Below are 17,174 nucleotides of genomic sequence, written 5' to 3' on the forward strand. Positions count from 1 at the left end.
CAGGAGAGGGAGCTTGAATATGCTATACTAAAGCCAAGATATACTGAGAGGGTGGGGACTCATCTCTGGTGACTCTCAACACTGCCCATGTTCTGTTTGAAACTAACAAGCGGGCATTCTTTTCATTTTTAATACAGGGTCCTCCAGGCCCTCCTGGCTTCCCTGGTCCTGATGTAAGTATACTTTGTCTTGGGGCATTTGGGCCTCCTACCACTCAGTCTCCTAGTTTCCCCAAAGATAATCTGGTGTGGTGAAACACACTTTCTGGTAAAAGACTGCATGCCAATTGAAGTTCCTGGCGCTTGTTTAGTAATTGATTTTGTTTTTCCTCCCTGTAACCCTGTACCCCAGGGGAATATGGGGTTAGGTTTCCAAGGAGAGAAAGGAGTCAAGGTAAATAGATTTTGGAAAATACAATCTGCATTCCATATGCTCCGAGCAACATCTCTGGCTGCACACGTGCCTGCTCATTTTAAGGGGAGCTGGATCTTTGCCTCAGGAGATGAACAGTTCCTCCTCCACATGGGTCCTCTGGTGGGGGTCCTGAGAGGGCTGCCACACATAGGCTCCTGGGGTCTTTTTCCTTCCAAATACTGTAGTCTGCCTGCTTCCTACCTGTGAGGTGTGCATGTCTTACAAACATACTCTCTTGAAATCGATTCCCTCCTCCTTCCACCTGGGTATTTTCCTGGTGTTCTGCATATTGTACTACCTTCTCTTTCCTCTTCTTTGCTTCTCCTTTCCTTCCACCCTTCCTCTTCCTCCTCTTCCTTCTCCTCCTGTCTCTCTCTCTATCCCCTGTCTCTCTCCTCCTCAATCTCTCACCATTCTCTTCGACTTTCTTCCCCTTGTTTCCGTTTCCATCTGCACAAACCATATGGGTGATTTGGGAGCCTCGAGGGAGCCTGGAAGCTTGCCCTCTCCACCCTTCACAGCTGCCTCTTGTAGATCACACTGCCTCCAAGGAGCAAATCCAACCTCCAGTGTTCACACGCAGATTTCACTGTTGCTGCTTGTACTCTTGCCAAAGACTGGACCAATTATTAGTCTGATCGCTATTGCCAAGAAGTGGCCATTTTCCTTGCTCAAAAGCCTTTTTTTTGATGTCTTCTCAACACCCTTTGATGCATGACACTGGCAACCACAAACCTTTTCATCCATCTTGCTTCTTCCCTCTGCAGTGCTAGTACAGAATGCATTTGGCCAGACTTATAATTCTTCCCACTCCTTGGTACTGATAGTTTTGCTTCCTCACTGAGGCAAGGGCGAGGGTAAGGAGGCCAAAGTGATGGGCAGTTTATTTGTGAATTACATCCAGAGGACAAGCTCAGCCTCTGGAGAAGTGGCCAGTGTGGTTTCTGTTTTGCTTAACATTCCCTTTGATCTTACAGGGGGATGTTGGCCTCCCAGGCCCTGCAGGACCCCCACCATCCACTGGGGAACTGGAATTTATGGGATTTCCCAAAGGGAAGAAAGGATCCAAGGTAGTGAAATGCTAACAACCCTTTTCCTATTAAGACCAAAGTTCAACTCTAACAACCAGACTATACTGGAAGGATCAATGGTTCTGGGTCATGCTTTTGTTTTGTTTTGTTTTGTTTTCAAGAATTTTTTTTATAATAATAAATTTATTTTTTATTGGTGTTCAATTTGCCAACATACAGAATAACACCCAGTGCTCATCCCGTCAAGTGCCCCCCTCAGTGCCCGTCACCCATTCACCCCCACTCCCCCGCCCTCCTCCCCTTCCACCACCCCTAGTTTGTTTCCCAGAGTTAGGAGTCTTCATGTTCTGTCTCCCTTTCTGATATTTCCCACCCATTTCTTCTCCCTTCCCTTCTATTCCCTTTCACTATTATTTATATTCCCCAAATGAATGAGACCATATAATGTTTGTCCTTCTCCGACTGACTTATTTCACTCAGCATAATACCCTCCAGTTCCATCCACGTTGAAGCAAATGGTGGGTATTTGTCACTTCTAATGGCTGAGTAATATTCCATTGTATACATAAACCACATCTGCTTTTTTTGGTTTGAAGTAAAGGTAAAGCCACCTTTGTTTTGTCCCTTATGAAAAGCTTTCTAAAAAGTCTGTGTTTGGGTGTGTGACTTCTGAGTATTTGTTTAAGTCCCATTTTCTGTGCTTTGGGTTTTTTTTTCAGATTCAATTATCAAAATACCAAGTAACTTAAAACAAACATTAAGTAGTTGGGGTTTTTCCCTCCTGACTCCCACCCCTCTCAATACTTACATTGTCCCCAAAACACTGTGACAAAATACATAGGAAATAAATAGTTACTTTCAAGTTATCTTTATAAAGAAGTTATTTGCCCTCAAAACGTGACCCTACAAATAAGGTACACTGTCACCAAGTGACAGTAGATGCTCTAATTCACCTGATATGAACTACTGCAGCTGGAGCTGTAGACCTGTTCAACTGCAATACGTCATGATTTCTATTTCGATGTGAGTGAATGTATACATGGTAATTTTCAAACTGTATGCTGTTAAGGTGAGTAGATATCTTTTAGTAACCTGCATTCCCTTCTTTTCCTAGGGTTCCCTTCAGTTTTGTGATTCTGTGCCTATGGCCAAGGGATCTGGGCAGGGAGAGGTGTTTACTCCCATTTCTTGAATTTTGTCTTTGTGAAAGCAACAGCTCCAAGGCCCTCTTTTGGTTTACAGAAAGCAATCATTAGTTTGGAACAGCTTGGGAACATATGAAAGATTGCCTGCCTCCCTGATCATTCTCAAACCTTAGGGAGCCCTTCTATGGCACAGATAGTTAAATTAGCATATTGGGGAAGGACAGATTACAGTGTTATGGATCCCCATCCAAACTGTAATTGTTACTCCTTTCCCCAAACTGTTGATTTCTTTGCAGCCCGTAATTTTCAACAGGAAATCACACTGAATGGCTCCTTCCCCTAGAAAGACAGCAAATGATCATCTTTTGTGTCTCCCAATTAGCTTCAACATTTGAGATTCTGTTTTAGACAGTTTTTGTTCCTTGCCATAGACCCTTGGCCCTTCCCATACCACAAGGGCTCCCTAAACTGATATCCTGGTGCAGGTATTAGCACCTGGGGATCCTGGGGAGTTTATACCACCTGATACCCCCCTGGTTGCCTGCTGCCCAGCCCAAGCAGCTCAAGGGAGCCATATCCTTTATGTTCACTGTTTCCTCCTGCTACTCACTAATCTTTGATTGGTCTTCCAGGGTGAACCAGGGCTTCCAGGTTTCCCAGGAATAAGTGGCCCTCCAGGTCTCCCGGTAAGTCTCCCCATTTGGTCAAAATGTATTCAAGGACCTGATTGGACAAAAGCTATAGCAATAGAAGGCTACCAAGAAGACCTCTTCCTATGGTTATTGTAGAGCATTCTATCATCTTCATTACTAGAAGGCATTCCAGGAAATGTTATTGTTTCTTGAACCCATGAGGACATTACCAGGGTACTCTATGAGGCTATATATCTTAGCGGTTTTTAGCTCAAGCTCTGGAATTAAAACAGACCTAGGCTTGACTTCTGATTTCACTGATTTCTAACTATATGACCTTGGACAAGTTTCTTAACTTTCCTGAGTTCCAATTTCCCTCCCCGCCGCCCCAAAAATGAGGGTAGGATGATAATGGCATGGTTATGAGGACTACATGAGATAATATGCATGGAAAGGACTTAGTATGTGCCTGGCGCATATTCATTGTTCATTAATCTTAGTAATGCTATCTTCACTCTCCTATATGCCCTTGTATCTTAGTGTCTTTCACTTAAACCTTTTTTTTAAGTATTTTATTTATTCCTGAGAGAGGGAGAGGCAGAGACACAAGCAGAGAGAGAAGCAGGCTCTATGCAGGGAGCCTGATGTGGGCCTGGATCCTGGGTATCCAGGATCAGCCCCTGGGCTGAAGGCGGCGCTAAACTGCTGAGCCACCAGGGCTGCCCAACTTAAACCTTTTGAGGGTGATTAGGTGCCAGGCATTCTGCTGGACAACACTAAATAACGGTCAAGGAAGTAAAAGTTCTTGTCTTGGGAAGCCCGGGTGGCTCAGCAGTTTAGCGCCACCTTCAGCCCACGGCCTGATCCTGGAGACCCGGGATCGAGTCCCGCGTCGGGCTCCCTGCATGGAGCCTGCTTCTCCCTCTGCCTGTGTCTCTGTCCCTCTCTCTCTCTGTGTGTTTCTCATGAATAAATAAATAAAATCTTTAAAAAAAAAAAAGCTCATTGTATTAAAAAAAAAAGTTCTTGTCCTGAGGAGAATACATTCTAATGGGGGAGCGAGGGAGGAGACACAATAAACAAGGAAACAGATGAATTGAGAAGTTTGTATCGTAATAAGTAGTACATAGAAGATTAAAGAAAGGGTAAAGTGATGGAGTGTGGATCAAGAGTATGGTGGGCTACTTTGGGCAGAGCGGTCACACAGAGCCTCTCCGAGGAAGAGCACATTATAAGGAAGGAAGTCACGTGAAGATCAGGAAGAGAGTTTTATGCAAAAGGAACCACAAGTTCCCAGACCCTGGGGTTGGAAAGAGCTCACTGCTTTTGAGCAACAGTGAGAAAGTGAGTGGATGGAGTAGAGGGAGCAAGGGCAAGAACCAGGGAGATAGGCAAGAGCCAAATCATGAAGCCCTTTGTAGATCGAATGTGGCATCTGTGTTAAATGGAATGAGAACCCATTGGAAAGCTCTAACATGTGTTTTTGTTAGAGATTTATTTACTTATTTTAGAGAGAGAGTGACAGAGAGTGGGGGAGGAGCAGAGGGCGAGGGAGAGAGAGAATCCCAAGCAGACCTCCACTGAGTGTAGAGCCCAATGTGGGGCCCAATCTCACACCTCCAAGATCATGACCTGAGCCAAAACCAAGAGTTGGGTGCTCAACCAACTGAGCCACCCAGGCAGCCCTCTAACTTGCATTTTTAAGAAGAACACTCTTGCAGAGTTTGGGGGACAGGGGTGTGAAGGATGAGGGAAGGCTGGGGCAGCAGAGGCTACTGTACCAGTCTGGGGGAGAGATGGTAGCAGTTTGCACTAGGGTGCTAGCAAGGAAAATGGAAAGAAGTGCATAGATTGAAAATGTAAAAAATGTGAACTTGTTATTATGGAACATTTTAAACATATGCCAGGAGGAGAGATGGCATAATGCTCCTGCTGTGTCCTCATCGCTCGGCTTTTACATTAAGCTACTCCACCAACTGGAAGCAAATAACAAACATGTAATTTATTTTTCATTTTTTAAAAGATTTATTTATTTATTTATTTATTTATTTATTTATTTATTTATGAGAAACACAGAGAGACAGTGACATAGGCAGAGGTAGAAGCAGACTCCATGCAGGGAGCCCGATGCAGAACTTGATCCTAGAACTCCGGGATCACGCCCTGTGCCAAAGGCAGACGGTCAACTGCTGAGCCACCCAGGCATCCTCAGACATATCATTTCAACATAAAATACTTCAGAACTTCTAAGAGACAGGAACACTTTAAAGGCATAGTTACAAATCATCTGAGTGGCTCAGTCAGTTAAACATCCAACTCTTGGTTTCAGGGTCCTGCTCTCAGGGTCGCAGTCTCAGGGTTGTGAGATCGAGCTGGGGCCCTGGCTCCATGTTCAACAGGGAATCTGCTCGAGATTCTCTTTCCCTCTCCCTGTCTCTAAAATAAACAAATAAACATCTAAAAATAAATAAATAAAAGCATAGTTGCAATATCATCATCACTCATCAATCAAAAGTAATATGCTTAATATCAGTTAACTCAGAATTCAGACTTAATGATTTTCTCATAAATATATTTTTTGCAATTTCTGTGTTTGAACCAGAGTCCAAATGAGGCCCACACATTATATTTGGTTGATAGGTCTCTGAAACTGCACGATGTGTTTTGAGGAAGGAGTTGACAAGATGTTCATGGAGCAGGAGGGAAATGGACGAGTTAAAGATGACTAGGCCTGCCTCTGCTTGCTAAGTGGGGTAGATGGGCTCCAGGCTTTCCCTACAGTTCTTTGAAATACTCTGGGTCTCTCTGGGTGGCCAGGAAATGGAGCCAGTAGAGCCAGAAGCACAAATTGCTTCCATGATAGCCTGTAGAAACACAGGGCCACAGGGAATCATCTGTTCGACGTCATTGATCTTAATTAGCCCAGTGTCTAATGAGTCAGAAAGGAAGAGAACTCCAAAGTTAGAGACAGGACACCTAGACTTCAGACTCAGGTCCATCTCTGGGACCTTTTCAAGTGTCGAGGCATCTCTGTCTATCTGTAGTATGGCGATGGTCATATCTACCGTCTCAAGGGCCAATTCACAATGTACATGAAGTTTCTTTACAAAGTATAAAGCTGTGCATCCAATATGATGACCACTAACCACATGCAGCCACCAAGCCTTGAAATATGACTAGTCTGAAATAAGGTATACTGTAAGTGTTAAGGACACACGGATTCCAAACTCTAGGTATGAGAAAAATAATCTAAAATATCTCAATGATTTTTACTTCAATGTTGAAATGACACTATTTTAAGATATATTTGGTCAAACAAAATGTTACTGAAATTAATTCCACCTATTTCTTTTATGTTTCTGATGTAGCTACTAGAAAATTTAAAACAACATAGTGGTTCCCATATTTCTATCAGGCACCACCGGTACAAAGCACTTTGCGAGTGGGTTGGGGAAAGGGTTTGCATTTTCCTTTGTGACCATTTCATAGAGACTCTAGCCACCTCACATCATCCTCAGGAGGTAAGCAAGTTGGGACGGGTTTATCTCCCTGTACTGAAGAGGAAATCATGGCTTGAACAGATGAAGTTCTTGTCCAGAGACACGCAGACAGTTATTAGCAGAGCTGAGGCTGAAATCCAGCTTTTTTGAAAGCTAGGCAGCTCAGGGCTCCCCCCCACACACACTCATTTCCCCATATCATACTGCCCCCTACAGTCCAGTTCCTTCTTGGTATGGTGGTGGTAGACTATGATACTGGAGGCTTTTCACCTAAAGCATGCTTCTCAAATCCAAAGCCTTCATCACACCAGCTGTCAATTATCCACACTCACTGAGAAATGAGGCTGCACCAAGGATGCAAATCTCTAGGGAGTCCAAACTATCCCCCTTTGACCATTTGTTTCTTCTCCATCCCAACCATAATCTTTGAAGGAGCTGCTGACAACTGGCCAACCTGACCAATGTTATGTCTCACCTGTTTTGTCTGGCCCTGTCTGGCATAACTAAACATCCCTGACTTTCTGGCTCAGCCCCAGTATCCCTCATTTTGCCCTAGTATCCCCAGCAGTCCACACGCACATCTGGCACAGGGTCTCTCGTGGAGACTGTCAGAGAGAATCATATACCTGTGTGCATTCTATCCAAGGGCCAGTGAACACAGGGTGAGGCAATGTGGAAGAGATGAGGGAAGGGAGAAGAGACTGGCAAATCCTGAGGGACCTATTGAGTAGATGTGAGGCAACTACTGGGCATGTGGGGTGCTCCTTCAACTGGGCTCCAGGCTTTCCGTGCCCTTTAGGTGGGTCCTTTGGAGGAGGAGCCCCAACCTCACAGACTTGAGGGCAAAGAGGAGGCAGGTGGTGGGGATGCCCTTGGCCCTGCTCTCCTAAGGGGCAGAGGCTAGAAGGACACTTGATTTGCCCAATCTCTCACGTTTCTAATCTCAGGGACCCTTGCAGTGCCAAGCAGAAGACATCTCTGCAGTTTAGCTTCCAAGACAGTAGCACCCCTTACCCCCCTTCTCTCCCCGCTAGCCTCGCTCCCCCTTTCCATACTCCAGCACCTCCTCCTGCTTTTCCCAGTTAGAGAAGCCACCCTAGGTGTGCAGGTGGCTCTAGCCATCTCCACCGCCTCAGCTGGGGCCACAGGGAGCCTGCTTGGGGTTGGGGGGAGAGGCTTGAGCAGAGGGGGACTGCACGGTGGCTCACCTCTTGAGCGAGCATGCCTCTGAGGACCTGTGGCCAAAGCAGCTTTTTTCACTGGGCAGCAGGGCCCACACCCCCTGGCCCCAGCCTAGCATTGGCAGCTCGCCTTTTCCTGGTACCACCTGCCTCACCCTACCTCATAGACTACATCACCCCTATGCCCTCATTCCTAGCCACGTGATTCAAGTTGAGTTTTTACAGAGCCACTAATATCCTTGAACCAAAATACTAGGAGACAGGGCCCTAGTGAGTAGGCCTATGAACAGCTAAGCTAGTGCTCTAATGAGGCTTTCTTGGACATGGATGAGAAGGGGTATGGGAGCAGTGGGTGCAGGACAGCTCCTGGCAAGGACTGCCTGTGACCTGGCAGGGTCCCAGGACATCTTGCTAGAATGGCTTGCTCAGCAGGGCCCTGTATGGTGCCTCCCTGCCCTGGGAGACAGACTGAGCCTATGACCCAGTATCTTGCCAAGTCACGTATGTTCTATGGCTTTAACCACCCCCCTACACACACACACATACACACACACAAATCAGTTTCTTTTATTTTTTTCATTTTTAAACTTTTTGGTAAAGATTCTATTTATTCATGAGAGACACAGAGAGAAGGCAGAGACATAGGCAGAGGGAGAAGCAAGTTCCCTGCTGGGAGCCCGATGCGGGACCCCATCCCAGAACTCCAGGATCATGCCCTGAGCCAAAGGCAGATGGTCAACCACTGAGCCACCAGGTGGCCCTTGTTTTTGAACTATTTATTTTTGTACACATGATAGCACAAGCTCTCTGAGAAAGCATGAGTCTAGAGAGCCTTTCTGCTTTCTGAAGAAAGAGGACAAAGTTCCCTTGTCTTTGCAACTGTGGGCAAAATAGGTGGACAGCATGAGAGTTCCTGGATATGCTTCACGTTTGGCAACAGTTTTGTTTTCTGAGTCATTCTTTTTAACTCAACAAGTATGTATGGAACTATCTTGTATGTGTTTAGCTTGCAGTAACGTGTCCTGGAGGAGATGGAAGTGAGTGTGGTATAGACCTCCTGCTGACAAACTTTCATATACAACCCCTGTTAGTGCTGCAAGTGTCTGGGGCAGTGGGAGTTGCTATAGCTTCCATGGACAGCTCAGGGAAGGCTGCATGGCATTTGGCTTCAGAGGCCCAGAGATGTGTGCCACCAGGTGGCAGCATTCCTGGGTTTCCAATTTGAGATGCAGAACTAAGATTTCACAAAAGTTTGTGTTCAATTTGAGCCCCAGGTTTTTCAAATAGAAATCCCATTCAGCATGAGGTCTGAGCCCTTTGACACACAACTATAGATGCATAAAAAAAGAAAGACAAGCAGGAACCAAAGTCTGCTTTGAACTAGACCCTTCACAGACACACACTCCACCCTCCACCCCACAACAAAAAGACCAAAAAAAGCCCACATTAAAAACAATGACGATAACAATGACAAAAACCCACTTGGGCCTAGAAAGAGAAGGGCTATTCAGCCAGCTTTCAGGACCCAAGGGAATGCTCAGAGTATATAAGAGAAAGAAAAAACTGTAAGTGGGATTAGAGCATTGGCTGCAGAACCAACTGAGCCAGGTCACATTGAGAAGGGACGAGGGGAGACGTGCCACAACATTTACCGCCTTTCACAGGCTTACATTCAAGAAAGCTTCACTGCCTCCTTCACTCTCACAATAGGCCTAAATGTTGTTTGCCAGAACCTATGCTCCAGAAAGTCCCACATTTAAACCATAACAACAAAATGGCCTTGATTCAGCTTGCCATGAAAGACTCCATCCACTTTGGTAGTGAACTCTTCTGGTTCTTGGGGCCCAGAATATGCTTGCTTTAGACCCAGAGGGAAAGAAGCTTCCTTACTCATTCTGCTTTTTGGATTTCTGCTTGTCCCTAGAGAGTCCCAAGTCATGTCCATGGCTGCAAATCCTCACCTTCTGTGAGCAGGGCAAGAGGGGTTGAAGACCATCTCCTAGTACCCTTCGGAGTACTGCTAGGGCCTACAGGATTCTAGACCACATCTAGATAGATATAATCCTTTCAAAAAAAAAAAAAGAAAGAATCCTTCCCACCAAAGAGAATGATGCAGCCATCACGCCCCCAGAGGGCAAAAGCTCTTCCCTCCAGTCTTGACCCCCAAGGACTAATACAATTTTCCATTTGCGGGTCAAAGAAACAAGCTCCTAGGTGGTAGAAGGCAGCCTATTCTCATGGAAAGGGCCCTGGAATGGAAGTTTGAAGACATGGCAGTCTCATCGATTCTGTAATGCACACAAGATGCTTACCTGTTCTGAGTGTCTGCCTCCCCACATGTCAAACCAATGAGGTTAGATAGTTAATCATTTCTATGCTATTAATCCAAGGAGCTGTGAATATAGGTAATCATGTTTAAGGGGACAAGACATTACTTCTAAAACCAAGAGGGAACCTTAGATGAATGGTCCAACCTTTGTTCAGGCCCTGTGTGCTTCTTAGACAGTGACAAGAGGCTCAACATGGTGAGCCTCCCCAACTCGCAATGGCATTGATTCGAAGTCACCTCCCTACTTTGGATAAAGCCAGGAGACCTATGAGGAAATGGATGTTATAACTTGTGGTTTCTTTTTTTCCTTTAGGGACTTGGAACTGCTGGAGAAAAGGGAGAAAAGGGAATCCCTGGTTTGCCAGGACCAAGGGTATGAGCCTGGACTGTTGCTTGCCCGGGTCTGGCAAGTTACCCGGTCCATCGGGTCCATGTTTTGTCCTGTTCACATCTCTATGTTATATAACTTGATGGCCACCAAAGCTTCTCTTCTTTCTCTTCCTCAACGCTCTGCCAGGCCCTTGAGACCTCCTCCTCTTCACTTTGCCCCACTTCCTTGACTTAGTGACTCCCTTAAATAAGAAATGGCTCCTCAGCCTACTGACTTTCCTTGTCCTCATATATAGTTTTCTTCGGGGCCAAAAGTGGGGTAAGCGTGGTCCTGCTTTCACTACATTCTATCCTGAGGGAATGTGGGCTAGGGTGCAAATGTTGCTGTAATGAAAGAGGACCGAATATCATCTTTATAGAACAGAAACAAGCCTGGGATGGTCTAAAACATAGTGAGTGACATTTGCAGTCTACAATTTGCAGTAATAACCCCTCTTCAAGTGAAGAAATAATTGTTAGCCTGTGTGATTCTAAGTGCTTCAGGCACTTAGGTGTTAGGCTATAAGCAACTGGCCATCCTTAGCCTTAAAGAAGTAACATTTTAGAGAACTACGATTTTGGCTTAGTCATAAAGCTCATTAAGAATCTTTTGAGTGTTCAGCAATGTTCACCTTTTACCCTGCCATTTCTGTCTCTACTTTTCTCTACTCTCTTGTCTTGAAAAGACATAATCACCAACAAAGAATGCAGCTGGGGTGAGAGACAAGAGACCCTCCCACAATCTATTTAAAAATGTCATGGGCAGCCCCGGTGGCACAGCGGTTTGGCGCTGCCTGCAGCCTGGGGTGTGATCCTGGAGACCCAGGATCGAGTCCCACATCGGGCTCCCTGCATGGAGCCTGCTTCTCCCTCTGCCTGTGTCTCTGCCTCTCTCTCTCTCTCTCTGTCTATGAATAAATAAATAAAATCTTTAAAAAAATGTCATGACTTGGAACTAATGCAGACTAAGTATAATACCACCCAGCCCTTCTACCAAATTCTGCCCAATTCTTATAATGTTTTCATTTATTTTGCTCTTTTAAAATGCTCCATGTGGCTATTCAGCTTGATGGATTAGTACTTAGAAAGGAGTCATTAAGCCAAGTCTAGGGACATTCTCTTACCTAATTTTAGGAGCGGCTAAGTCCTGAACTCAGTTGGGAAACTTTGTTTTGTAAGTCTATTGGCTTTCTCTAGTGTGGGCTATTAATCTTTCTAAGGTGGCTTCATTCTCTTTACAGGGTCCCATGGGTTTAGAAAGACTCCAAGGCCCTCCAGGGATTCAGGTATTTTGGTTAATGTCATTAAAAGCCCACATGTAGGGATCCCTGGGTGGCGCAGCGGTTTGGCGCCTGCCTTTGGCCTAGGGCGCGATCCTGGAGACCCGGGATCGAATCCCACATCAGGCTCCCGGTGCATGGAGCCTGCTTCTCCCTCTGCCTGTGTCTCTGCCTCTCTCTCTCTCTCTCTGTGTGACTATCATGAATAAATAAATTAAAAAAAAAGCCCACATGTAAAGTCCTAATCGAAAAGCCCCCTTGCTTTACTTAACATGGGCATCTGTACAAAGGGAGCCACTGCTTATAATACAAATTACCTACCTCTTTTTGATGGGTATAATCCCAGCCACTATCTTCTTTCGTCCTCATCCAATAAGCTGAGTATCTAGTGTTACCAATCCAGTGCCATGCAGTGGTCCTACTTCTTTATTAAGTTATCAGGGTCTAGAAGTCCAGCCTGCCTTTATTCATCTCTAGCCTTGTGGCCCTTATACCTCCTAACAGGCAAGTTGGCTACCTTGTGCCATATTGCCTTCTGGAACATTTTATACCCTCCAGAGTCGGGTAGAATCCATGCATACCCTGGAATGCCAGCCAAGATCCCTGCACCATGTGCCCTGGTCTCATCCAAAGACCAGTCCCTCTTATGTTCTTAGACATTTGATTTAGCTGTAACTCTGTTTCTGTCACAGGGCAAGAAGGGGTCCTCAGGTTTTCCTGGGCTTAATGGACTCCCAGGAATTAAGGTAATGTTGGGAAGTGAAAATCCAGGACTGGGGAGGTAGAAGGGTAAAGAATTCCCCTAAATGCTGTTTAGTCCATTTGGCTGCTTTAAGAAACTATCACAGTCTGGGCAGCTTATAAAAAACAGAAAATTATTTCTCACAGTTCTGGAGGCTGGAAGCCCCATATTGGGGCACCAGAATGGTTGAGTTAGGGTCCTCTTCCAGGTCACTGACTTCTCACTATGCCCTCACATGGTGGAAGGGGCGAGCTAGCCTTCTTGGCCTTCTCTTATAAGGGCACGAGTCCCAATCCTGAGGGCTCCATGCTCGTGACCTGATCACCTCCCAAAGGCCCCACCTCCTAATACCATCACTTTGGGTATGAAGTTTTCAAAATGAATTGGGGGCAAAAAGGACACAAACACCTGAACCATAATAAACACCTACATATGAGATGAAGTGTTTTTTTCCAGTATCTTAACATTTTAAATGTAACCCTTTTCACATGAAGTGTGTGAACCCTACTTTGAGCACTAAAAAACCAATAGGCCTGCCTTAGATACTACTTGATCGGAGGTAGACTAAAAGCCAGGGGCGGGGGGGGTGGCGGTGGAGTACGGGAGCAAATCCATCTCTACAAAGAGGAATATTCTACTATTTACATTGTTTAGAATTGCTAAATTTTTGTCTTTATTATTGTTTTTCAATTCTTTACAGACAAAGTGTCCCCTTATTGTCTGTACCAGGGGCAGGCAGCTCCCACCACCCCACTTGGATATGCCACTGTATCTGATTCTGATACCTGAGCCCCCCTTCGGGGGGACTTAGAACTCCTTTGACTTCCTCTGCCTGAAATCATCCACTAAACAAGGCCAGTGACAGTAGCAGAGTCCTGGGCCTGCTAGAGCGGGAAAAAAAAAAAAGTTAAAATTGCTCCTTCCTTTGCACCTTTTGGTGCAGCAACATGGTCTATTCTTTGATCTGTGTCCCAGGCCCAGAAGCAGATTATCCTGGAGTCAGGTTGTAAAATGTAATCGGGATCCCTTATTTTTGACAGGTTTACCATTGAGTATTAGGTCTCTGGCCTTCTTTGCATTGCCTTCATCTGAAATTTATTAGACTTCAGAATTAACCTGTGGACTAGCTGGCCCATAGAATCAAGGGTTGTAGAAGGAGAAAACTTTTATTTTCCCGAGGAATGGCTTTGAGGGCACATAGAGCTTGAAGTCACGGGAATGTTTGCATTTAACCAATTGAATCTTTACAGGGTGAAAAGGGTGGCATTGGCCTGCCAGGCCCAGATGTGTTCATCGATACAGATGGTGCTGTGATCTCAGGTGCAACTTTTCATTGATTGCAGTGAAAAAGAAAGGACCATGGGTTACATTCTATATTCCCTATAATCATAATGAGGATATTTTGTCAATCATTGGATTGCTGCTAGAGCCAACACCCTCAAGGGCCCCTCATGGGTCCTGTATTTGGGGGAAGGAAGCTAATTCCAATGTCTTTGGGCAAAGAAGCCAAGCCCTACACTCCATGTTGGCTCCACCAAGACTAAGGTTGTGGTTGGACTGGGCCTTGACTTGATGAAAATTGTTCTCCTAATGAAGCTTGGGGAAAGACCAATATCCTCCCTGTCTAGGTTGACTTGACCCTGATACTATGGGACATTTGGGGTTTTATCTACATGATCCCATGCATGCTTGGGTTTGACAATGTCACAGGAGGTGGAAGAGTATCCAACTGTTCTCATTGCCTTCTACAAGCACCTGTATGCCCAGTGTCTCCAGCTACTCCTTGCTTCAGCAAAGGCTTCTACTACTATACCTCTTCTGCCCCAGTCTCCGAAATGATCTCTCCCCTGTCATCCTCTCTAGCCCATGCCCTGTCCAGTACACTTAATGAAGCCATGGTATTAATGATTGACAGTGGATTCCTGTGTTCCACTTCTAGGGAATCTATGTGCATAACGTGAATAGTAGACTTTAACACCTTAGTCCAAATGGTAGACATTTGAGGCATGACAGCAGGTTGGTAATAGTAGAAGGACGTTCCTAGTACTTACCAGATCTTCCCATCGAAGGTTAGCCCTGGCCAGACTGGTTCTGAAAACTAATGAAGCCTTAGCTCAAGTAGGCCCATTATCACATGAGGCCATTAGATTCAGGGAGGCCTGTGAAGGGCGAGAAAGAGAAATCTATCCTGAGGACATCTCCTTGCAACTCTCCTTAGGCATTTTGTGACATTTATGGGCCTCTTCTGGTTTGCTTACTGATTTTTTTTCCCTCAAAATGCCAGGTTATCCTGGAGATCCCGGTATGCCAGGTCTCCCAGGACTTAAAGGAGATGAAGGCATCCAGGGCCTGCCTGGCCCTTCTGGCATCCCTGGCTTACCAGCTTTACCAGGTGAAACAAAGTACCCCACCCCCTGCACAGATCTGTCCTCTAACCACGCTGGTGCCCAGCATCCCCTTCTGTACCTCTGGTTTAGATACATATCAAGCCAAAGTTAAAGGAAAGGTAGACTATAGTCATTATATTCCCTACTACCAGCCCAAGGCTAATGTACATGAGGATAGGACCTGGGTGAGAAGCTTTCCTTTGGCCTGGATAATGTAACATTGCTAGACAGGCAATCCTTTTGAGGTTTCCAGCAACCAGATGGCGGCCTGCTTTGGACTCTTCTATGGATTTTCCATCCCAGCTAATGTTTGCTAGTAGGAGCTAACAAAAGCCCAGAGGAGAATTTGTCCCCAGACCCTCACTCTGTGCTTCGCTCAGGCACTGAATGGCCCAGGATCCTATGAATGAAGGAAGCATTGGAGAAGCACACTCATATTTCATTCTGTAGTAGCAAATAGAGAAAGGCCATGCCAGATTCAGAGAGGGCCATGATGGGCCAAATATAAAGCTTCAGACATTACTCTGAAAGACATTAGTTTCTAAATTCCTTGGAGATGGGCATCCGTAAGGATACCTGTGCTTTTAAAGCAACTGCCTGAAGGAGGGACAGCTGATCTGACCCCTAAGGTTGAAAAATCCAAATGTAGGAGACCAGAGACCAGGTTTCCCTCTCAGGTTTGCCACCAAACATTGCCTTCACCATGTTCTCCCTGCCCTTTAGGCCTCAACTTCCCAAGAGGTTGGGCTAGACAATTCCTAAGGACCCTTCTAACTCTAATGTAAGAGAAGGGCAATTGGTCTTCCAAATTCTTTCCTTGGAGTGGGTTCCCAGCATATGCTGCGAATTGAAGAACCCCAAAGAACAGGGTAATGTGGTCAGCATTATTGTGTGGGCTTGTCCTTCCAGGTGTCCCAGGTGCTCTAGGCCCCCAGGGAGTTCCAGGTTTAAAGGGGGACCAAGGAAGCCCAGGCCGTACCACAGTTGGGACAGCTGGCCCCCCAGGCAGAGATGGTTTGCCAGGCCTACCAGGCCTACGAGGCCCACCCGGTAAGTTGTTCATTTCGCTCTTTGGTGTTGAGATTCAAGTGCCATCCAGACTGCAGAACAGTCATGATTTTTGAGGGAGAGAGCATTTCACAGGAGAAATAGCTGGGCTGCATCATGACCCCAGAGGGGCAGTGCCAAAGGCCCTGTCCTCCTGATTCAGGGCCCTCCTTCTACAGAGTAGTGACCAGAGGAGTCAGAGGGTTCATCAAGGAACAACAAGGCAGGCTAAAGCCACCTCTATGGCCACACCTACCCAATGCATTCCAATCTGTGTACTCATTTCATCCCACCCTCTGTTGTCCTCAGCCCCCCCAGCCTCTGGTCTTGTGGCCTATGAAGAATCAACATTGGCTCTCTCAAGCTCCACCTAGTCCTCAGGGCCCCAGCAGGGTGGGCTGAGAGCCTGAGAAATGGGAATACAAGCCTGGCCCCTCAAGATGGTTGCTAAAAGCCTCAATGGGGCTTATTCTCCTTAGGTCCTCTCTAGAATCTAGATTCTAGATTCTAAGAGAAGGGCTGGAAATAGGCCCACCTGTTTCTTGGTCATCTAAACCCTGAGACTACTGCATTTCCTCTTTTGTCCCCAGGGGACTTTCTGGGATAGGCACTGGGACTGCTGACTCCCTTCAGTTGTTGTGGTCATTCTGATCCTCTCTGTGTCTAGTCTGGTGCCTGAAACATAATAGCCCTTCTGTAAAACATAGCAGAGTGAAGAGCACCAATAGGGGATAAGACTTGCCACAGCCTCTGGGTCTCTGGCTCTGGTTTGGTTGCTGAGCCTCAAGGACACAGGCCTTAGTGACAGAGCCACTGTGCAGCATCACCTGCAATGTGTCAATGGCTTATGTTCCCTTTTTCCTGAAGGTCCAGCATTTGAGACTGAAACCCTACAGAACACAGAGCCAGGGTTCCCTGGTCTCCGAGGAGAAAGAGGTCCAAAAGGAAACCCAGGCCTCAAAGGCATAAAAGGTGATTTTCGCCCTCTTGAGTGTTCTTTGCTCCCCAAACTCCTTCTTGCAGAAGGCTCTCTGGGAGAAGAGCAGACCAACGGCTTTGGGAACCTGAACAGCAGCTGTCTGGGGTCTTGATGGGGGGGTGATTATAGGGTTGTTGG

At 46.1% G+C, this 17,174-nt stretch overlaps 1 protein-coding gene across 7 annotated transcripts in view; it reads left to right on the forward strand.

Annotated features, from left to right (window-relative positions):
* COL4A6 (collagen type IV alpha 6 chain) overlaps positions 1–17,174 on the forward strand; it is a 286,475-nt gene that overhangs the window by 235,131 nt on the left and 34,170 nt on the right. For 5 of the 7 annotated variants that reach the window (XM_077889762.1, XM_077889759.1, XM_077889760.1 and 2 more), the window contains 11 exons: positions 138–173; positions 352–393; positions 1,392–1,484; positions 3,223–3,276; positions 10,546–10,605; positions 11,843–11,887; positions 12,574–12,627; positions 13,874–13,943; positions 14,908–15,015; positions 15,920–16,060; positions 16,925–17,029. In XM_077889762.1, the coding sequence (XP_077745888.1) occupies positions 138–173; positions 352–393; positions 1,392–1,484; positions 3,223–3,276; positions 10,546–10,605; positions 11,843–11,887; positions 12,574–12,627; positions 13,874–13,943; positions 14,908–15,015; positions 15,920–16,060; positions 16,925–17,029 (808 nt within the window). The remainder of the gene's footprint in view (positions 1–137; positions 174–351; positions 394–1,391; positions 1,485–3,222; positions 3,277–10,545; positions 10,606–11,842; positions 11,888–12,573; positions 12,628–13,873; positions 13,944–14,907; positions 15,016–15,919; positions 16,061–16,924; positions 17,030–17,174) is intronic. The other 2 variants (XM_077889763.1, XM_077889761.1) reach the window with 1 other exon arrangement.

The sequence above is a fragment of the Canis aureus genome, chromosome X (genome assembly GCF_053574225.1).
Source record: "Canis aureus isolate CA01 chromosome X, VMU_Caureus_v.1.0, whole genome shotgun sequence".
NCBI lineage: Eukaryota > Metazoa > Chordata > Mammalia > Carnivora > Canidae > Canis > Canis aureus.